The 23,285-nt window shown below is 41.9% G+C and overlaps 1 protein-coding gene across 1 annotated transcript in view; it reads left to right on the top strand.

Moving 5' to 3' along the window:
- Positions 1 to 23,285, top strand: part of CLPTM1L (CLPTM1 like) — an 86,685-nt gene that overhangs the window by 47,569 nt on the left and 15,831 nt on the right. Inside the window, exons 7-12 of the mRNA XM_075827003.1 lie at positions 477 to 594; positions 6,756 to 6,850; positions 9,281 to 9,365; positions 20,059 to 20,162; positions 21,770 to 21,835; positions 22,716 to 22,766. Of these exons, the coding sequence (XP_075683118.1) occupies positions 477 to 594; positions 6,756 to 6,850; positions 9,281 to 9,365; positions 20,059 to 20,162; positions 21,770 to 21,835; positions 22,716 to 22,766 (519 nt within the window). The remainder of the gene's footprint in view (positions 1 to 476; positions 595 to 6,755; positions 6,851 to 9,280; positions 9,366 to 20,058; positions 20,163 to 21,769; positions 21,836 to 22,715; positions 22,767 to 23,285) is intronic.

The following is a 23,285-nucleotide window of genomic DNA, read 5'->3' on the forward strand; positions in this document are numbered from 1 at the left end:
TATATTACAGGTGTATTGCCTATGTGACTTCTGGTAGTTGACCAGTTCTCTTTTGATCACATGGCTGTTCAGGCATTGTCCGCAGAGCACATGCATCATTTATGGCAGTCCTATATTCTGTTAATGGGGTAGGTATTGGGGATGTCTCAATATACAAATGAATGACAGGCAATGTTTTTTTAAAAGTGGATAGCATAAAGGTTGTCAGAAATGTTATCTGTATTCTGCTGTAAATACTTGGAGAATAGGGACCAACATTTTTTTTTTTTCTGCCACTGCTATGGACTATTACCTGAGCTGCTCTTGCTATGCAATGTGGTAATAGAGATGTATAAGGAATATGAAGATTATTATAGAATACTAATGTATTGGAACGTAAAGAATTGTTAGAATGTGCTGTTCGGCCATTCCTTGTAACTTATCTGATTTTTGTGGCTCACTGCTAATTTTAGATCTCATGTTCTTCTCCTTTTTAGATGATAAACCGCTCCACAACAGAGCTTCCTCTTACCGTTTCATATGACAAAATATCATTGGGAAAACTTCGCTTCTGGATTCATATGCAAGATGCTGTCTACTCATTACAGCAGTTTGGTATGTAAAAAAAAACTGTGGTCATCCAAACATATGTTTTATATACCCCTTTAAAGAGAACCTTTCCCCTGCCCATACATGTTCAGCAAACAGCACTATGTAATAGGCACTGCTGCACAAACATTCTCAGTTTTTGGCGCCCGATATGTAAATAACCCCCATAACTGTCAGTGGGGCGTTTCTTTATTTCGAAATGGCAGGTGGGGGCGTGGAACTTATCGCTCTGACACTGTCCAATCAGCTACGGACATTGTCAGGGCGGCTTGTGCTGTGTGATCCCTCTCACAAGATCAAACAGTCTTGTCGTTCTGCAGAGAGCTTCCGCACGCCCTCGCACATGCCCGTTCACGCGCGCATAGACGTCGGCGCTACCAAAAATACTCCCGGCGACAAGGAACAAAAGACGAGGAGAAGATATATATAAACCTAGATGTGAGTAGATCTTCTGTTCTGTCACGGCGGGAGTATAGTCAGGAGCGGCGACGTCTGAGATGTGCGCGCGCACGCTCTCTACAGAACGACAAGACTGATCTCACGAGAGAGATCGCACAGCACAAGCGCCCTGACACCGTCCGTAGCTGGTTGCACAGTGTCAGAACGATAAGTAACACGCCTGCATGCCATTTAGAAATAAAGAAACGCCCCATTGACAGTTCAGGGGGTTATTTACATATCGGGCACCAAATATAACGGCACCGATATCTAAATAACAGAGGAGGATAGAAATATAATTTAAAGAGGCTCGGTCACCACATTATAAGTGGCCTATATTGTACATGATGTGATCGGCGCTGTAATGTAGATTACAGTGGTGTTTTTTATTTAGAAAAACGATCATTTTTGACGCAGTTTTGACCTATATAGCTTTATGCTAATGAGTTTCTTAATGGACAACTGAGCCTGTTTTACTTTTTGACCAAGTGGGCGTTGTGGAGAGACGTGTATGACGCTGACCAATCAGTGACCAATTAGCGTCATACACTTCTCCCCATTCATTTACACAGCACATAGCGGTATAGCTATATCGCTATGTGCAGCCACATAAACATACTACAACGTTACTGCAGTGCCCTGACAATAAATATACATTACCTCCAGCCAGGATGTGATGTGTATTCAGAATCCTGTCACTTCTGTAGCGTCTCTGTGATATTTACAGCAAGGCAAGCGTAATCTCGTTTGAAATGACAGGTTACATCTTAATCTCGCGAGATTACGCTTGCCTTGCTGTAAATATCACAGAGACGCTATAGAAGTGACAGGATTCTGAATACACATCACGTCCTGGCTGGAGGTAATTTATAAGTCGATCTTACCTGCAAACGCTGATGCTGCTGCAGAATCAACTGTAGCCTCTGGTGCCGATGTGGCCGTCACGATGCAGGACCTGTGAGTGACGTCACAGATCTGCACTGCCAGAAGCTGGGCGTTCTGAAGAGAAGTGGATGATACTTCTCTTCAGAGCGCCCAGCTAGTAAAAGTATTAAAAACGCCCCGATGTACGCACATAATACACGCCCACTTGGACTTTTACTTTTAAACACACCCACTTGGACTTTTGCAAGCCTCATTTGCATAACTACAAAAATGGTCATAACTTGGCCAAAAATGCTCGTTTTTTAAAAATAAAAACGTTACTGTAATTTACATTGCAGCGCCTATCTGCTGCAATAGCAGATAGGGGTTGCAAAATCTGGTGACAGAGCCTCTTTAAGACTCAGAGCCCATTTTTCAAATCTGACATATTTCACTTTATGTGGTAATAACGTCGGAATGCTTAAACCTACCCAAGCGATTCTGAGATTGTTTTCTCGTGACACATTGGGCTTCATGTTCGTGGTAAAATTTGGTCGATATATTCAGTGTTTATTGGTGAAAAATTGCTAAATGTAGAGAAAATTTTGAAAAAATAGCATTTTTCAGAATTTAAATGCATCTGCTTGTAAAACAGACGGTTATACCACCCAAAATAGTTACTAGTTAACATTTCCCATATGTCTACTTTAGATTGGCATCATTTTTTGAACATTCTTTTATTTTTCTTGGACGTTACAAGGCTTAGAACATAAACAGCAATTTTTAAGAAAATTTCAAAAGCCTTTTTTTTAAGGTACCTCTTGAGTTCTGAAGTGGCTTTGAGGGGCCTATGTATTAGAAACCCTGATAAAACACCCCATTTTAAAAACTAGACCCCTCAAAGTATTCAAAACAGCATTTAGAACGTTTTTTTTAACCCTTCAGGCATTTCACAGTAATTAAAGCAAAGTGGATGTGAAATTTGCAAATTTCATTTTTCTTGCTGAATTTCAATTTTATTCTTTTTTTTTTTCTGTAACAAAGAAGGTTTTACCAGAGAAACACTACTAAATATGTATTGTCCCGATTCTGCAGTTTTTAGAAATGTCCCAACTGTGGCTCTAGTGCGCTCGTGGAATAAAACACAAGCCCCAGAAGCAAAGAAGCACCTAGTGCATTTTGAGGCCTCTTTTTTATTAGAATATATTTTAGGCAGCATGCCAGGTTTGAAGAGGTGTTGAGGTGCCAAAACAGTAGGAATCCCCCAATAGTGACCCCATTTTGGAAACTACACCCCTCAAGGAATTCATTTATGGTTGTTGTTACCATTTTGACCACACCGTTTTTTCACAGCACGTATTTGAATTGGGCTGTGAAATGAAAAAAATGTCATTTTTTCCAATAAAATGTCATTTGTGATCAAAATTTCTTCTTTTCACAGGGAACAAAATACCCCATTTTGTTGCCCAATTTGTCCTTTGTGTGGCAATACCCCATTTGTGGTGATAAACTGCCGTTTGGGCTCATGTGAGGGCTCAGAAGGAAAGGAGCGCTATGTGTTTGTTGGAGTCCAGATTTTGCTGGATTGGTTTTCGGGTGCCATGTCGCATTTGCAGAGCCTCAGAGGTATCAAAGCAATGGAAACCCACCAGAAGTGACCCCATTTTGGAAACTACACCCCTCAAGGAATTCATTTATGGATAATGTGACCATTTAGACGCAATAGTTTCTTCACAGAACTTATTTGAATTGGGCTGGGAATGAAAAAAATATATATTTTTTCCAATAATATGTCATTTTAGCTCAAAAATTCTTATTTTCACAAGAAATAAAATACTCCATTTTGTTGCCCAATTTGTTCTGAGTGCAGCAATACCCCATTTGTGGTGATAAACTGCCGTTTGGGCCCATGGGGGGGCTTAGAAGGAAAGGACCACCATTTGGCCTACTGGGGATTTTCTAGTGCAAAGTCATGTATGCAGAAGCCCCTGAGGTACCAGTACAGTTGAAACCCGCAAGAAGTGACCCCGTTTTAAAAACGACACCCTTAAGGCATTCGTCTGGAGGTGTAGTGAGCATTTTGACCGGAGACCTACACCCCATAAACTGTAATGTGGGTTCTCCTGGGTACGGCAATACCCTACATGTGGCTGTTATCGGCTGCCTGGCACACAGCAGGGCTCAGAGGGGAAAGACGAGGGGGGATAAGCTGTGCGGGGGCGTCAGGGTAAGTAAAATTGGGGTAAATTATAAACCAAGGGATGTATGATAAATTTTAAAACACTTTCATACAGAGCTCTGGTTATTCGGGACACGTGTCACATTGATATATTGTGTCATCCCTTATACCCCTCTTATAGCAGACCTTGCACCTCTTTTGACTTTTTCCCTTCTTGCCAGTTTGGGGAACTTCTCCTGGAAAGTGTTGCCGCCCTGGTACGATGCGTGTGGCCCCGCTTCCAGAAGTACTGGGTGCCCCCCCCCTTCTTGGTCCCTAAAGATTAGGTTCTTGATAATCACCTCTTGAAATTCCAGGAAAGTTCCCGTCTGGCCTGCACATCGACGTAGCACGTACGCATTGTACAATGCCATCTGTATGATGTGCCCGGCCAGCTTCTTATACCACACCGCATGGCGCTGTAGGGCTTCAGGATTTGATCTGACAAGTCCATCCCTCCCATGTACCTATTGTAGTCCAGGATGCAGTCTGGTTTGGGGTGGCCTTTCCTTCGTATATCCTAAACCTGTAGGTATACCCTGATGCACTCTCGCAGCTTATATATCTTCACGCCATACCTTGCCCTCTTACCCGGCAGGTACTCGCGGAATTGAACCCTCCCTTTAAAATGTACCAGGGACTCATCAATAGAAATACACGTCTCGGCGGTGAATGCTTGGGAAAACCGGGCACTGAAACGGTCTAATAGGGGTCTCCGTTTATACAAACGGTCAAAACTGGGGTCACCTCGGGGTGGGCAGGGCTCGTTATCAGTGTAATGTAAGAAGCGAAGTATTGCCTCATTTATTTATTTTTTTAGGTTCCAGTTCAGTTCTGAAGTTGCTTTGAGGGGCCCATATATTAGAAACCCCTATCAAATACCCCATTTTAGAAACTAGACCCGTCAAAGTATTCACAACAGCATTTAGAAAGTTTATGAACCCTTTAGGTGTTTCACAGGAATTTAGAGCAAAGTAGAGGTGAAATGTACATTTTTTTTTTGTCAGAAAATCCTCTTTATACCATTTTTTTTACAACACAAAAGGATTTATCAGAGAAACACAACTTAATACTTATTGCCCAGATTCTGCAGTTTAGAGAAATACCCCACATGTGGCCCTAGTGCGGTAATGGACTGAAGCACTGGCCTCCGAAGCAAAGGAGGACCTAGTGGATTTTGAGGCCTCTTTTTTATTAGGCACCATGTTCAGTTTGAAGAGGTCTTGTGGTGCCAAAACATTGGGAACCCCCCAAAAGTGACCCCAATTTGGACACTAGACCCCTTGAGGAATCCATTGTAGTTTTCTTGGGGTGCATGCGGCTTTTTGATCAGTTTTTATTCTATTTTTAGGTGGCGTGGTGACTAAAAAACAGCAATCCTACTATTGCTTTTTTATTCTATTTTTTTTTACAGCGTTCACCTTGCGCTATAAATGACATATTCACTTTATTCTGCGGGGCGATACAATTACGGCGATTCCAGATGTTTATAGTTTTTTTTTATGTCTTATGGCGTTTGCACAATAAAATACGTTTTGTAATAAATCATTCACTTTTTGTGTTACCTTATTCTAAGTGCCATAACGTTTTTATTTTTCCATCAATAAAGCCGTGCGAGGACTTATTTTTTGCGTAACGAACTGTAGTTTCGATCAGTTCCATTTTTCGGTACATGCGACTTTTTGATCTCTTTTTATTCCATTTTTTGGGAGGTGAAGTGACCAAACAATTGTGATTCTGGTACGGTTTATTATTATTTTCTTTTACGGCGTTCACCGCGCGGGATAAATAACGAAATAATTTTGTAGTTCAGGCCGTTACGGACGCGGCGATACCAATTATGTATAGTTTATTTGTTTGTTTATATATTTTTATTAATAATAAAGGACTGATAAGGGAAAAGGGGGGATTTTTACTTTTATTACTTTTAAATCTTTTATTTTCTTATTTTTGCACATCTTTTTTTAACTTTTTTTTTTACTTTATTACTTTGTCCCACTTGGGGACTTGAGGACAGGAGGCCCTGATCGCTATTCTAATACACTGCACTACATGCGTAGTGCAGTGTATTAGAACTGTCAGCTACTCACTGACAGCAAGCATAGTGGGTCCTGACGTTGTCAGGACCCACTAGGCTTCCGTCTATGGCATAGCCGGACGCCATTGTTTGGTGTCCGGTTGCCATGGCCGCTATAGTGTAGCAGGCCGGCGACGGCAGCTTAACCCCTAAAAAGCCGCGATCTCTATAGAACGCGGCTTTTAAGGGGTTAATCAGCGGGGACACAGCGATCGGTCCCCGCTGTAGGAGCTGTGACAGCTGCTGTACGAGACAGCAGCTGTCACAGCTCCTGTATGTGTCGGGAGGACGGCCGAAACGGCTGTTACTCCCGAGACGTACTATTCCGTCATGGAGCGCGAACAGGGCGCTTTCCATGACGTAATAGTACGTCACTGAGCGTTAAGGGATTAAAGTGAGACAACATTTGTGCACGTGTATGGGCAGGTGAAAGGTTCTCTTTAAAGTTGACAATTTCATCATTTGCCTACAATATAACCTAGCCAGATTAACTAGAACGCTTCCTGATATTTTTTGACGATGTGATGTGTGTATATATATATATAATGTGACATTATTTTACTTTTGTAGGTTTCTCTGAAAAAGATGCAGATGAAGTAAAGGGGATTTTTGTGGACACCAATCTTTATTTTTTAGCTCTTACTTTTTTTGTGGCTGCTTTTCATGTAAGTTTATCTTTGGTCTACAGCAAATAATATATAAGTACATGTCATTTTTTATCAATTGTTCACAGCTGGCAAAACACAATGCTTTTATTTAAAGGGATTCTTTCACCATTTACTGTAGCAAACAGCATTTATAAGTGTTGTGCTTCATCTGGTGCTATTGCACCTGCTGAACTACAGCCTGAACTTCCTGTTCTAAAGCGCATGCCTAATTATGGCGCATCATGTAGACGCGGGCACTGCATAGCTGCACAGAAAGGAATTACAGCAGCGACCATGTGGTACCCCTGGGTGGCGCTAATGTATAAACCCCCTGCCCGGAAGTGTAATACTATGAGCATCATCTTATAGATGTTTTCTATTAAAGGGATCTGTCAGGTGACAGATTGGCTTTACCCCCTTCCTGACCAGGCCCATTTTCAAGTTTTAGCCATGTGACAATTTAAAAGCAAATTGTTGTTGAAGCATATGAAGCATATTAAAAAACATTTTTTTTTTTATATTTTTTTTTTATATTTTTTTTTTTTTTTAATATGTAAGGAAAAATTTAAAAAAGTGAAAAAAATTGTAATATGTGAATCTAGGTGATGTCTTTTTAAATCTGGTCCATGCCACTGGGTAAACGCATCTGAATATATATTTGGCAACTTTTGCCGTCTTCAGCGGTGCCAAATGTGGGCGCAAGGTGGAGCTTACAATGAAAGCTGCGCAAACTGGCTTTTGAAAAGCACATTTTCCAAATCTGGTTGTTGACACCATATACTACTATAGATGTTGTGAAGTGCCAAAAACTGTCGACGCCCCAAAATTACTAATTTTAGAAAATTCGACCCACGGGGCATTCATTTAACGACCTCAAAGATTTGAAAATCTGAAGCGAAAAATGTCTGCAGCATGTGGATGAGATTTGTAAAACCTCATCTACTTGCCTTGTACTGTAATCCACAGGTATAATCTGCAGCAAATTGCAACTGCAACTTTCATGTCACTATATGACCACATTTACTTTTAATTAATGGCAATGTAGGCTACGGAACAAAAAAAAATTTGGGGAATGTGACCTGCGTCGTACCTAAAGTCACTGTGTAGCTCCAGCCTGAACCTGTAAAATATATCAATGTATATGATATTAGATAGAGATAATAATCTTTATTTGTAGGGCACAAATAATCATATGTATTCTAAAGATATTATCATTATTATGATATATCTATCTAAATGCTTTTTTTGTTTTTTTTGTTTTTTTTTATACAAATAAATATTATTATATCTATCTATCGATCACATATATATTGATATATAGTATAGTTTTTGGCTGGGGCTATACTGCGACTTTGGCCACAACACAGGTCGCATGGCTAAAATTCGCTTTGTTCAGTAGCCTACATCGTAAGTAAAATTACCGCGAGGTGACCACTTTGACTGTCATTACATGCAATGTATATACGAGATAGAATAGTCTTTTTTGTATGACAAAAAAATGTGCATTTGGCTAATTATAACATCTTTTTTTTTTTTATGGATAAGATAGATACACACACATATATTTATTATGGGGGAAAAAAGTGTGTGTGTTTGCGCTTTGCTTTACATTACATTTCTCCCCCTATGGCAGCCTGCCAGGAGAAGAAGATGCAACCAATAGATAAGTTTATTTACTAACAAACTTTTCTGTGATCACTGTGACAGCCTGTCACAATGATCACATGACCAGAGACTACACTAAGGCCTCATGCACACGACCGTAGCCATGTGCACGGCCGTGATTTTCGGGTCTGCTGGCAGCGGAGTGTCACCCTCGAGCCACCCGCAAATCGCAGGCCGTGCACATGGCCGCGTCCATTATTTTCTATGAGCACGGCCGTAATAAGACATGCCTGTTCTTTCTGCGGTCCAGGATACCACGGTCGTGTGCATGGCCCCATAGAAATTAATGGGGCCGCAATTATCCCGTGGATTTTCAGGGGAATTGCGGCCGCAAAAGCACATTCGTGTGCATGGGCCCTAATTGGTCTCCGGTTAAAGCTCTGTGATATCAGCTGTCTAGAGACAGCTGTATCACGGAGCTAAATGCAGCCGGTGGGTAGCGCCGATGGGGGAAGTAATATGATCACTGTGACCGGCTGTTAAAACGATCACATGCCCGAAGACCACACTGATTGGTCTCCGGGTAATGCTCAGTGAATTCATCGGTCTAGAGACCGCTGTACCAGGGAGCACCAGGCAGCGGGGGATCTCTAAATCGGTGAAATCTGCGGCATGTTCTGAAAAGTCGTTGCAGAGTTAAGGGAAAACTACCCGGACGTTTAGGGTTTCGCAACGGTTTAAATACAGCATTATAGCCTATTGTAAATTAAATTCTATCGCTCTATGGTGTGGTTGACTTAACTTTATTTAAAATCTACAGTATGTTTGTCTTCTACATTTCAGCTTTTATTTGATTTTCTTGCATTTAAAAATGACATCAGTTTTTGGAAAAAGAAGAAAAATATGGTTGGGATGTCAACAAAAGCAGGTATGAAAATTGTCAAATGTTACTGTTTAAGCAATTAGTTACTCATAAATTTCCATACAAATTGGGTGGGTTTCCTCACTCAAGGGCTTGTAAGATTGTTTCCTCACTCAAGGGACAGCCGCCCGCATTTTCGGCCCATGCTCCCATACAAAGTATGGGCGCACGGACCGTAAAAAACAATCTTTTGTAGAAGTTGTATTACACTTCTATGGCCCGAACACCTTCCTGGAAATAAGCGGGAAGGTGTCAGTGGACAATAGAAGTGAATGGGTCTGTAATTGCTCTCCGCAATCATGGACAATTTTTACGGTCGCGTGCATGGGGCCTCACTGAGTCGACAAATGGTCTGATTAGGTACAGGGGGTGATTACATGTGTCATCTGTTTAGCCCTGTAGTAGGAGCAAAAAAAAGTTATTTATATATATATATATATATATATATATATATACACACACACACACACACTAGTCCTTCTCAATTAAAAATGGTCCAACAGTCTGGTGCTGTACCCAAGCATATTAATGGAGAGTTGAGAGGAAGGAAAAAGTGTGGTAAATAAAAGGTGCACAAGCAACAGGGATAACCGCAGCCTTCAAAGGATTGTCAAGAAAAGGCCATTCAAGAATCTAGGGGAAATTTGCAAGGAGTGGACTGCGGCTGGAGTCAGTGCTTCAAGAGCCACCACACAGACGTATCCAGGACATGGGCTACAACTGTCCTTGAGACAACATCCGTAGCGTCTTACTTGGGCTAAGGAGAAAAAGGACTGGTCTGTTGCTCAGTGGTCAAAAGTCCTGTTTTCAGATAAAGGTAAATTTTGCATTTCATTTGGAAATCTCTGTCCCAGAGTCTGGAGAAAGGGTGGAGAGGCATCAATCCAAGTTGCTTGCAGTCCAGTGTGAAGTTTCCACAGTCAGTGATGATTTGGAAGCCATGTCATCTGCTGGTGTTGGTCCACTGTGTTATACCAAGTCCAGAGTCAGCACAGCCGTCTACCAGAACATTTTCGAGAGCTTCATGCTTCCCTCTGCTGACGAGCTGGATGGATGGATAGAGTTTATCATGTGTCATTCAAATAGTATGAGTTGTTCTTAATAACCAAATCGTGTAGCAGAAAAACACGTAAAGGAGTAAGTGCTTAAAAAAAAGGCCATTACAAATAAAAGTAATGATTACACAAATTGATGCATAATATACACTCTGATAGTAAATAATATAAAGTGACCAACATTGATATACTATACCCTAAAGGTAATATACAGTAAACCTATTTTGTTTCCACACCAAGTTTACTTGTGTAAAAATGTCTGACAATAACCCTATGTAATATAGATGTGTAATAGGTGGGTGTTTATAGCTAGATAAACCTCTTCTATATGAATGACTCCATAGTAGAGTCCAATAAATTGCATTGTGCCAATGTATCCTTAATTCTTTCTCCCAATTAGGTTTTCTTTTAACTCAATGGTGTCCCTATGGTAATTTAATTATAATAGTAACCTGTCCACTCCTCCAGAATCCAGAATTTTCTGTCTAGATGCGATCACAAAACAGGTTGGGAAAATAAGTAAAAATTGTTGGCACACGTTGCATATTATTTGCGGATTTGCGCAAATTCGCAGCGTGATACAGTACCAGCAAAGTAAATGAGATTTCAAAAAATCTCATCTACACGGTGCAGATTTTTTCTGTGTAAATATTGACCTGCGGTGCGTATCTTAAAATCTGCAGCATGTCAATTTATCCTGCATTTCCGCTTCCGAATTGTAGCTGCCTATTTTTAAAGAAAAATGCATTAAAATACGCAGCATAAAAACGCACCTATTTCCACATCAAAATATAAGAACCGCACCATTGGGTTTTAGCTGCGAAATTACGTGCGTATACCTGCAGTTTTGAGGCAGATTTTCTGCATCAAATTATGCAACCTGTGCATTCAGCCTTAGAATGCTAAATCTCAAGAGCATAAGTGAGAAAGGACCCATCTATTTTATCTTTTAACCCCTTAAGGACGCAGCCTAGTTTGGGCCTTAAGGCTCAGAGCCCATTTTTCAAATCTGACATATTTCACTTTATGTGGTAATAACGTCGGAATGCTTAAACCTATCCAAGCGATTCTGAGATTGTTTTCTCGTGACACTTTGGGCTTCATGTTCGTGGTAAAATTTGGTCGATATATTCAGTGTTTATTGGTGAAAAATTGCAAAATTTAGAGAAAATTTTGAAAAAATTGCATTTTTCAGAATTTAAATGCATCTGCTTGTAAAACAGACGGTTATACCACCCAAAATAGTTACTAGTTCACATTTCCCATATGTCTACTTTAGATTGGCATCGTTTTTTTAACATTCTTTTATTTTTCTTGGACGTTACAAGGCTTAGAACATAAACAGCAATCTCTCATATTTTTAAGAAAATTTCAAAAGCCTTTTTTTTAAGGTACCTCTTGAGTTCTGAAGTGGCTTTGAGGGGCCTATGTATTAGAAACCCCCATAAAACACCCCATTTTAAAAACTAGACCCCTCAAAGTATTCAAAACAGCATTTAGAAAGTTTTTTAACCCTTCAGGCATTTCACAGGAATTAAAGCAATGTGGAGGTGAAATTTGCAAATTTCATTTTTCTTGCTGAATTTCAATATTATTCCATTTTTTTCTGTAACACAGAAGATTTTACCAGAGAAATACTACTAAATATGTATTGTCCAGATTCTGCAGTTTTTAGAAATGTCCCACATGTGGCTCTAGTGCGCTCGTGGAATAAAACACAAGCCTCAGAAACAAAGGAGCACCTAGTGCATTTTGAGGCCTCTTTTTTATTAGAATATATTTTAGGCAGCATGCCAGGTTTGAAGAGGTGTTGAGGTATGAAAGCAATGGAAACCCACCAGAAGTGACCCCATTTTGGAAACTAGACCCCTCAAGGAATTCATTTATGGTTGTTGTTATCATTTTGACCACACCGTTTTTTCACAGCACCTATTTGAATTGGGCTGTGAAATTAAAAAAATGATATTTTTTCCATTAAGATGTAATTTTTGTTCAAAATTTCTTATTTTCACAAGGAATAAAACACCCCATTTTGTTGCCCAATTTGTCCTTAGTGCGGCAATACCCCATTTGTGGTGATAAACTGCCGTTTGGGCCCATGGGAGGACTCAGAAGGAAAGGAGCGCTATGTGTTTGTTGGAGTCCAGATTTTGCTGGATTGGTTTTCGGGTTCCATGTCGCATTTGCAGAGCCCCAGAGGTATGAAAGCAATGGAAACCCACCAGAAGTGACCCCATTTTGGAAACTAGACCCCTCAAGGAATTCATTTATGGTTGTTGTTATCATTTTGACCACACCGTTTTTTCACAGCACCTATTTGAATTGGGCTGTGAATTAAAAAAATGATATTTTTTTCCATTAAGATGTAATTTTTGTTCAAAATTTCTTATTTTCACAAGGAATAAAACACCCCATTTTGTTGCCCAATTTGTCCTGAGTGCGGCAATACCCCATTTGTGGTGATAAACTGATGTTTGGGCCCATGGCAGGACTCAGAAGGAAAGGACCACCATTTGGCCTACTGGAGCTTTTCTTGTGCTAAGTCATGTAGGCAGAAGCCCCTGAGGTACCAGTACAGTTAAAACCCCCGAGAAGTGACCCCATTTTAAAAACTACACCCCTTAAGACATTCATCTAGTGGTGTAGTGAGCATTTTGACCCCACAGTTATTGTGTAAAAGGTAATGCGCAGCAGATGGTGCAAAGTGAGATTTGCAATTTCCTATGCATATATGCCATTTCAGTGTCTGATATATTGTGCCCAGCATGTGCCACTGGAGACATACACCCCATAAATTGTAATGTGGGTTCTCCCGGGTACGGCAATACCCTACATGTGGCTGTTATTAGCTGCCTGGGCACACGACAGGGCTCAGAAGGGAAGGACCACCATTTAGCCTACTGGAGCTTTTCTGGTGCTAAGTCATGTAGGCAGAACCCCTGAGGTACCAGTACAGTTGAAACCCCCGAGAAGTGACCCCATTTTAAAAACTACACCCCTTAAGACATTCATCTAGTGGTGTAGTGAGCATTTTGACCCCACAGTTATTGTGTAAAAGGTAATGCGCAGCAGATGGTGCAAAGTGAGATTTGCAATTTCCTATGCATATATGCCATTTCAGTGTCTGATATATTGTGCCCAGCATGTGCCACTGGAGACATACACCCCATAAATTGTAATGTGGGTTCTCCCGGGTACGGCAATACCCTACATGTGGCTGTTATTAGCTGCCTGGGCACACGACAGGGCTCAGAAGGGAAGGACCACCATTTAGCCTACTGGAGCTTTTCTGGTGCTAAGTCATGTAGGCAGAACCCCTGAGGTACCAGTACAGTTGAAACCCCCGAGAAGTGACCCCATTTTAAAAACTACACCCCTTAAGACATTCATCTAGTGGTGTAGTGAGCATTTTGACCCCACAGTTATTGTGTAAAAGGTAATGCGCAGCAGATGGTGCAAAGTGAGATTTGCAATTTCCTATGCATATATGCCATTTCAGTGTCTGATATATTGTGCCCAGCATGTGCCACTGGAGACATACACCCCATAAATTGTAATGTGGGTTCTCCCGGGTACGGCAATACCCTACATGTGGCTGTTATTAGCTGCCTGGGCACACGACAGGGCTCAGAAGGGAAGGACCACCATTTAGCCTACTGGAGCTTTTCTGGTGCTAAGTCATGTAGGCAGAACCCCTGAGGTACCAGTACAGTTGAAACCCCCGAGAAGTGACCCCATTTTAAAAACTACACCCCTTAAGACATTCATCTAGTGGTGTAGTGAGCATTTTGACCCCACAGTTATTGTGTAAAAGGTAATGCGCAGCAGATGGTGCAAAGTGAGATTTGCAATTTCCTATGCATATATGCCATTTCAGTGTCTGATATATTGTGCCCAGCATGTGCCACTGGAGACATACACCCCATAAATTGTAATGTGGGTTCTCCCGGGTACGGCAATACCCTACATGTGGCTGTTATTAGCTGCCTGGGCACACGACAGGGCTCAGAAGGGAAGGACCACCATTTAGCCTACTGGAGCTTTTCTGGTGCTAAGTCATGTAGGCAGAACCCCTGAGGTACCAGTACAGTTGAAACCCCCGAGAAGTGAACCCATTTTAAAAACTACACCCCTTAAGACATTCATCTAGAGTGTAGTGAGCATTTTGACCCAACAGTTATTGTGTAAAAGGTAATGCGCAGTAGATGGTGCAAAGTGAGATTTGCAATTTCCTATACATATATGCCATTTCAGTGTCCGATATATTGTGCCCAGCATGTGCCACCGGAGACATACACCCCATAAATTGTAATGTGGGTTCTCCCGGGTACGGCAATACCCTACATGTGGCTGTTATTTGCTGCTTGGGCACATGGCAGGGCTCAAAAGGGAAAGATGAGGGGGATAAGCTGTGCGGAGTGCATCAGGGTAAATTAAAAATCAAGGGATGTATGGTAAATTTTAAAACAATCTTTCATACAGAGCCCTGGTTTTTCGGGACACGTGTCGCATTGGTATGTTGTGTCCTTCCTTATCCCCCTCTTATAGCACACTTTGCACCTCTTTTGACTTTTTCCCTTCTTGCCAGTTTGGGGAACTTCTCCTGGAAAGTGTTGCCCTGGTACGATGCGTGTGGCCTCGCTTCCAGAAGTACTGGGTGCCCCTCCTTCCTGGTCGCCAAAAATTAGGTTCTTTATAACCACCTCTTGAAATTCCAGGAAAGTTCCCCTCTGGCCTGCACATCGACGTAGCACGTACGCATTGTACAATGCCATCTGTATGATGTGCACGGCCAGCTTCTTATACCACACCCTCGATTTCCGCGTAGCGCTGTAGGGCTTCAGGACTTGATCTGACAAGTCCACCCCTCCCATGTACCTATTGTAGTCCAGGATGCAATCTGGTTTGGGGGTCTCTGTACTGGTACCTCGTACAGGTACATGGGTACTGGTGTGGCCATGTATTGTTGTCAATACAAGGACATCTCTCTTGTCCTTGTACTTGACACACAATATGTTGCTACTAGAATGTGCCCTGCTCTCACCCCTTCTGAGTGTTTGCCCAAGCAGTGTTTTAGGGAGGCCTCTAAGATTTTTTCTAGCAGTGCCGCATGCCGCAGTCCTTCTGGAAGCGAGGCACTTGAAGAGCGGGACGCTGGTATAAAAATTATCCAGGTAGAGGTGGTAACCCTGGTCCAGCAGTGGGTGCACCAAATCCCACACAATTTTTGCGTTAATTCCCAGTAAGGGGGGGCATTCTGGGGGCTGAATACTGCTGTCCTTCCCTTCATATATCCTGAATTTATATGTATACCCTGATGCACTCTCGCACAGCTTATACAACTTCACGCCATACCTTGCCCTCTTACTTGGCAGGTATTGGCGGAATTGAAGCCTCCCTTTAAAATGTACCAGGGACTCATCAATGGAAATACACTTCTCGGGGGTGTATGCTTGGGCAAACCGGGCACTGAAATGGTCTAATAGGGGTCTCAGTTTATATAAACGGTCAAAACTGGGGTCATCTCGGGGTGGGCACTGCTCATTATCGGCATAATGTAGGAAGCGAAGTATTGCCTCATAACGCATCCTGGACATGGCCATACGGTACATCGGGGTGTGGTATAGGATGTCCGTGCTCCAGTAGGTCCTAATGGATGGCTTTTTTAGAGTCCACCTCTGGGATTGGGCATAAAATGAGTTGGGGTTCTTGGTGATATACTGTTGGGCATATAAATTAGTCTGGGTGACCATTAGCTCTATAAAGTTATCAGTGAAGAAGAACTTGAAAAAGTCCATCTCACTGAACCCTGCCGTGTTAAATTTGATGCCTGGGCTGCCCGTGTACTCAGGGATTTGGGGTTCATAATGGTCTGGTGTGGGCGTCCAAATGGGGTCACTTCGCTCAGGGGTATCACTTGTTGTGGGGTCACTTCTCTCAGGGATTTCTACTATGGTGGTGGTCCTGGGGCGTCTCCTAGGGGGTCCCTCCTCTTCATCGCTGGATGAGGAGGTAGACAAATAAAATAGTGTATCGCCATCCGACGAGTCTGTGTCGGAGGCCAGAAATGCATACGCCTCTTCAGCAGTAAATGTCCGTTGGGACATGCTTGTTGTGCGAAGACAAAATTTATATACTGCAAAAAAATAAATCCCTAACTGGGAGCAATAGGATAGCACAACTAGCACAAATGTGTGTTTTGTTTTTAGAGAGCAAGTGGACTTCCCTGACACTAAAGCTAACTAGGGCGAGGGTTCCTAACACTAAACCTAACTAAATTTTATGTGGACTTCCCTAACGCTAAACCTAACTACGGCGACGATTCCCTGACACTAAACCTATCTAGATTATTTCAAGCTTCCCTGACACTAAACCTAACTACGGTGACGGGTGCCTGACACTAAACCTATCTAATTATTCCGAGCTTCCCTGACGCTAAACCTAACTACGGTGATGGATCCCTAACGCTAAGCCTATCTACGGTGACCGATTCCTGACGCTAAATTCCCTGACACTATACCTAACTACGCTTTTTGACGGTTCCCTGACACTAACTAACCCTAATACTAAACTAACCAGTTAAATTTTCAAAATTGGCTAAACTAACTATTTTTTTTTGTTTCTTTTTTTTCTTTTTATATTTTTTTTTTTGTTTTATGTTTTATATAGAAAAAAATGAAAAAAAAATCCCCAGGGACCAAGAAATGTGGTCCTGAAGACTGAAAAGTGGTCAGTGATAGGAGATCACTGACCAAAAAACGTGGGTAGAACTCAAAGAGGAAGGGAACAGGAGTGGGTAGTGGATGGGGTGGTGGGAAGCAAAAAAAACGTTGTTTTAGAAACTTTTTTTCACTTTTTTTCACTTCTTTTCTCTCTGACTCTCTGCTCACAACCGATCTCAACGCCTCGCTAACTCCAACAGGGCGTTCAGGGCGGTTGCAGCAGGATGTGAGGTCAGAGAGAGGAAGTGACGAGAATGATCGCTGCTATTGGCTAGTTACTCACTGACTAGCCAATAGCGGCGATCGGCGAGGCGGGACCATAGTAAATGGTCCCGGCCCATTATGCTGTGATAGCATGCTGTCAGAAACAGCAGCTATCACAGCTCAGGAACGCCGGGCTCGAGCACTGCTGTGCTGAATGAGACCGATCGCTGCTATTGGCTAGTTACTCACTGACTAGCCAATAGCGGCGATCGGCGAGGCGGGACCATAGTAAATGGTCCCGTCCCATTATGCCGTGATAGCCTGCTGTCAGAAACAGCAGCTATCACAGCGCATGAACGCGCCGGGCGCGCGCACCGCTGTTCTAACTGCAAGACGTACTATTACGGCATGGAGCGCGAACGATAGAGCTGCCATGACGTAATAGTACGTCAAGGAGCGGGAAGGGGTTAAGTTCTGGTTATGGAGAACTTACATCTTAACCGTTAGTCTAGCATATTCATAAGCTGCCGCTCCTCCAGCCCAATGCGATCCCTACAAAGTTTAAAATGTAAGTCTCCACAAACGCGTGACAAACCGCTGAGACCAGAGTGTCCATCACAAGTTTAAAGTTGCAGACAGTTTTGCTTTAAATATGGAGCCTGGTATCATTCGTAAGCCAAGATTCTGAACTTTAGTATAATACCAGGATCCAAGCTCTAGCCCTCATACTCTAGCCACGGTAAAAGTTAAACCCGTTCCTGACATTTGACGTACATGTACGCCATAGGTGATGGTGGGAGGGGGTATAGAGCGGGCTCACATGTATGTTATAGCTTGCACTAACGGATGGATAATTCCGATCATAGCCTTTTAACCGCTTGGTCAATAGTGACTGTGGCATCTAAACCATTAGACAGGGCGATGCGATCACTGGTTGCTGATAGTTGTAATCGTAGTTTGGGGGCCTATTGAATGCCCCAGATCTGCCATCTTGGTTTGTCAGGGCTTCATAGGCGGATGCTTAAAGCTCAATACATAAGTATTGTGCAAGTGATCTAACAATCACGTGTTCAACGCCACTAGTGGGGCTAAAAGAAAAAAATTACATTCATTAAATAGAGTTTTTAGGAATATTCAAAACCAATATTAAAAGTGAAACAAAAAAAATAATTTTTCCTTTTTTCCCCTAAAGCAATGTAAACAATACTTTAAAAAATCCTAATTGGTATCGGTGCGTCCGTAAAATTCTGAACTATTAGGCTACATTCACACGAGCGTAGCAGAATCACGCGCGTGAAACTGGTCTGTTATGCGTCAGTGGGCTTTGCGAGTGCCATGCGTCGTTCACGTACTCGCAAAGCACATCTTTTTTTAATGTATTTTCAATTGAATTGACGCGCAAATCATAGATGTGCGTCCGTGTGCGTTGCGTGGTTTTCAATCACCCATTGACTTCAATGGGCGCGTTGGTGCGTGATAACGCACCAATATAGGACATGCAGTGCTTTCACGCAACGGACTCTCACTGCGTGAAAACTCCTGCATGTGTGAACGGCCCTATTGAAATCAATGGGTCTGTGTGCTGCACGTGATTTCCATTCGCAGCACACGGACATTATTCACGTTCGTCTGAATGAGCCCTAACAATATAACATTATTTAACCTGCAAGATGAACGCCGTAAAAAAAAATAAACACCACCTGTTTTTCAAAAAATTTATGAAAAACTGATCAAAAAGTTGTATGTACCCAGAAATTATACCAATAAAATCGAAAGCTTGTCCCGCAAAAAAAAACTTTTACACAGATGTTTTTGACGAAAAAAATGAAAAAGTTACCAGTCTCAGAACCTTTTAAATTTTCGTTTGGGATTTACACTTTAGGTCTGAAATGCTCATGCTGCAGTGCTGGGAGACTCCTTTTCAGCTATTATCGGCAGAAGAACCACATTTCTCTAGAGCAAAGAGCACATAGAACCAAATGGTCGTCCATTTCTCATTAGGGATGCCCGCTATTCTCCAGTGCTACAGGTTTAGGCCCCATGCACACAACCGTAGATTTCTATAGTTACTCATTTCTACGGCTGATTGACATCTTCCCGTATATTTACTGGAAGATGTTCATACCGTAGAAAGCCATGTCCTAATTTTTAATTTTGCGGACCGTCCTCCCATACTTTATAATGGGAGCACAGTCCGCAAATGCAGGCGATTATCCACAGCCGGCCGTGCCTGTAAACACGGACTGTGATTACGGGCACAGTCGTGTGCATGGCACCTTAGCCAATTCAAGGGGGTCCTGGTTAGGACTGTACCACAATGGCTACAGCATAGTTCCACTTTGTTTACTGAAAAATCTAATCCTTTTACTGACTTCTGTGATAAAGTGTGCTGCTTTGATATACCAACAGCAGTGAAGGGTAGGGAGGATGCTTCCATAGGTTTCAATGCATTATTTGAGTACTACAATGCTGATGAAATGTACTAAACATCCATAATGGGGATGTTTAAGAGCCTTTTTAATGCACAGTTGATAAGTTACCCAGGTGGCAGATTTTAATGTATGTTCAGTCTCCTGCCCTTACATCAGCTGTATATACCTGTACCATGTATGTCCCCCTAGCTCTTTAACCCTTAAGAAGATGATGTTCCATTTGGAGGAAGCATCTACTGTTCAACATCCAAATAATTTTGTAAGCGTTTTCTTTTTTGTTTTGCAGTATTGTGGCGTTGCTTTAGTACTGTAGTAATCTTCCTTTTCCTTCTGGATGAACAAACCAGTTTATTGGTATTAATTCCTGCTGCCATTGGAGCTGTAATAGAGGTTGGTTTTATATTTTTATAATTTATAAGCAAATAAAAAGATTATTCTTATTGAATGCCATTGGTGTGTGATTTAGTGAAGTATAACAATTTGACATCTTGCCGAATACAGCTTGAGGACCCTTAAAAATTTTTTAAGGGACTTTCTTCTTTCTCTGTCAGCTGTATGCCAACATTACCTTGTTTCTTGTAGCAGAGGCAAAGTTTCTTCTCCAGAATTTATCACAGACTATACCTGACAATTATTTATCTTCGGCTCTGTTCATATTAGCGTTTTCTACAGAGCTTTTCTTGGCGTCAAATATCGGTAAGCTGATGCACCCCACTATAATTCAAATGGAACCATCAGAATTTGTTGGGATCATTTAAAGAGGCTCTGTCACCAGATTATCAAATCCCTATCTCCTATTGAAGATGATCGGCGCTGCAATGTAGATAACAGCAAAGTTGTTTTTTTTATTGTTTTTTGTTTTTTTTTGAAAAACGATAATTTTTGCCCAAGTTATGAGCAATTTAATATTTATGCAAATGAGCTTTTCAATGGACAACTGGGCGTGTATTGTGTTTTTACCAACTGGGCGTTGTGAATAGAAGTGTATGACGCTGACAAATCGGCATCATACACTTCTCATCGTTCACAAACAGCTTCTTTCACTGCAGACACATGCTGCTGCAGGTTCAACTCTACCCTCTGACGCCTGGAGCTGATGTGTCTTCTCTATTCCAACGCCAAGGTTGAAAGGCCTGTGGGTGACGTCATGCTGTGTGTCTGCAGTGAAAGAAGCTGGGTGGGAACGATGAGGTCACCCACAGGTCCTTCAACCTTGGCGTCAGAAGAGAGAAGACACATCAGCTCCAGGCGTCAGAGGGTAGAGTTGAATCTGCAGCAGTATCACCATGTTCAGGTAAGCATTGCAAACTCCCTAGAGACGAGCATATTAACCTTTTGGACGCCTGCAGCCGATGTATCTTCTTTGTCCGACGCCAACGTTGAAGGACCTGTGGGTGACGTCACGCTGTGTGTCTGCAGTGAAAGAAGCTGGGTGGGAACGATGAGAAGTGTATGACGCTGATTTGTCAGCATCATACACTTCTATTCGCAACGCCCAGTTGGTAAAAAACACAATACACGCCCAGTTGGTAAAAAACACAATACACGCCCAGTTGGTAATACGAGAAAACACGCCCAGTTGTCCATTGAAAAGCTAATTTGCATACATATAAAATTGCTCATAACTTGGGCAAAAATGATCGTTTTTCCCCAAAAAAACACGTTACTGTTATCTACATTGCAGATCACATGCAATAGGAGATAGGGATTTGAGAATCTGGTAACAGAGCCTCTTTAAATATCGATATTTCATGACTGCATATTTAACAAAAACTGTGACGCTAGTTTGTTGCGAGCCTACCACACCGATTCTAGGCCAGGCATGGCATCAAATTATTGAGCAGAGTCCACTAGTAATGTAGAGTTTTGCTCTTAATTGGCAGAAAAGAAAAAAAAATTCCTGTTCCATTTCAGTTTCCATCGGTCAGGTTAAAAAAAAGCTGCTTTTCGATTGAATGTTGACTAGGATAAGAGTAATTTTTTTTATTTATGATCAGGTGTGGAAGGTTAAGAAAGCCTTGAAAATCACATTCCAATGGAGAGGTCTGATGCCAATAATCAAGGTAAACTGTTATGTCAGAGATTGACCGCGTCATGACCAGAGGGTTTAAAGGGACAGCCAGACAGGGTTACATGATGGGTGGAGAGGTGCTTTGGACGGTTCTTAAGGGTAGACCGCAGCGGCCAGTTACAATTGGTGGCTCCACAGATCTCCATCTTTTGACCGCACTTAATCGTGCAATGGCTTTCCATTTTTCCCACGTTCGTTTGATTTTTGTTGACGCATGACATGCGAGACCATGTCAGTCAAATATCTTTCTGTGTACACTTAAGGCCCCATGCGCATGCCCATATTATGGATTTGTGTTGTACAGAGCTGCTATGCACTCGTAGAGGTGCATGGGGCCTTGCTGTACCTCAGTTTGCCTCCTTTCACCATTATGGAGGCATACAGAGTTGTTGTTTTTTTGCCAGATTCATTACAAATCCAAAAGGAAAACAACTTGTAGCCTGCTCCATTGCACGCGGTATTAGAGGTATTTTCCCCTAGAAGCGTTACATGAGACCTAAGGATGATTATATAATCAGCGTGACAAGCACCAACCTTGTCCATTAGATCTTGCAGCGCTTGACACTTTAGGACTAGTCGTTGTTATCTGGGTATAAAATTGTAAACTTTTGTGTTTTCATCCTCCTTTTACACTTATATTTTGTCTTTCCCTCTACCTTGGTGCAGAATGTATCCATATGATGTGATATCAGAGTTTATACAACAATCTGTCAGTTCTCCTAGTGGCAGGAACTATACACAACTGCTGTGTCTAATACTGTTGGCTAATGTTACCCTCATGCATTGAACCAGTAGTTTAAGGGCATGTGAGTTTCTTTGAAGATGGTTTGTAGTTTTTGTTTAGTGCGTAATTGGGTGTTATTCTTCCATAGTTTGGAACCTGCAGTGAATCTGAAAAGAAGACTGAAGAGTATGATACCCAGGTATGTACATGGAATGCATGGTAAGATTGAGGTTTTAGATTACTGGATCTAGGTATAAGTATACACCGATAATAGACACGTTTAATGTAAACAGACTGGAACTGGGTTTGGTTGTGTTATGGGCTACAACTTATGCTGTAAGGCTCTGTTAACATCTGCGTCAAGAGGCTTGTTTCAGTCGCAGATTCTGTCAGATATGACCGGAATAATCGCGCTGCATAAACTGGAAAAACAGTATATCATACGACGAAATTCGATGGACCCCATTATCACTTAATGCGGTCTATTGGGCACCAATGGTATGTTTGGTATAATGGACCTGGCACAATTATGAATGGAAACCATGAAGTAGATCTGAACAGATACTAAGCTCCTTTTATGCTGTTTATGGTCTCCGTTTGGCATCTATACTGGGAAATTTTTCCAGCGTATACTTTAAATGGTGGCTGTGACAGATGCCTAATAGTGGCATTAGTCACCTATAGACCATTATGGGATCTATTAAACATATATGTCATG

Source organism: Rhinoderma darwinii, chromosome 5 (genome assembly GCF_050947455.1).
Source record: "Rhinoderma darwinii isolate aRhiDar2 chromosome 5, aRhiDar2.hap1, whole genome shotgun sequence".
Lineage (NCBI taxonomy): Eukaryota > Metazoa > Chordata > Amphibia > Anura > Rhinodermatidae > Rhinoderma > Rhinoderma darwinii.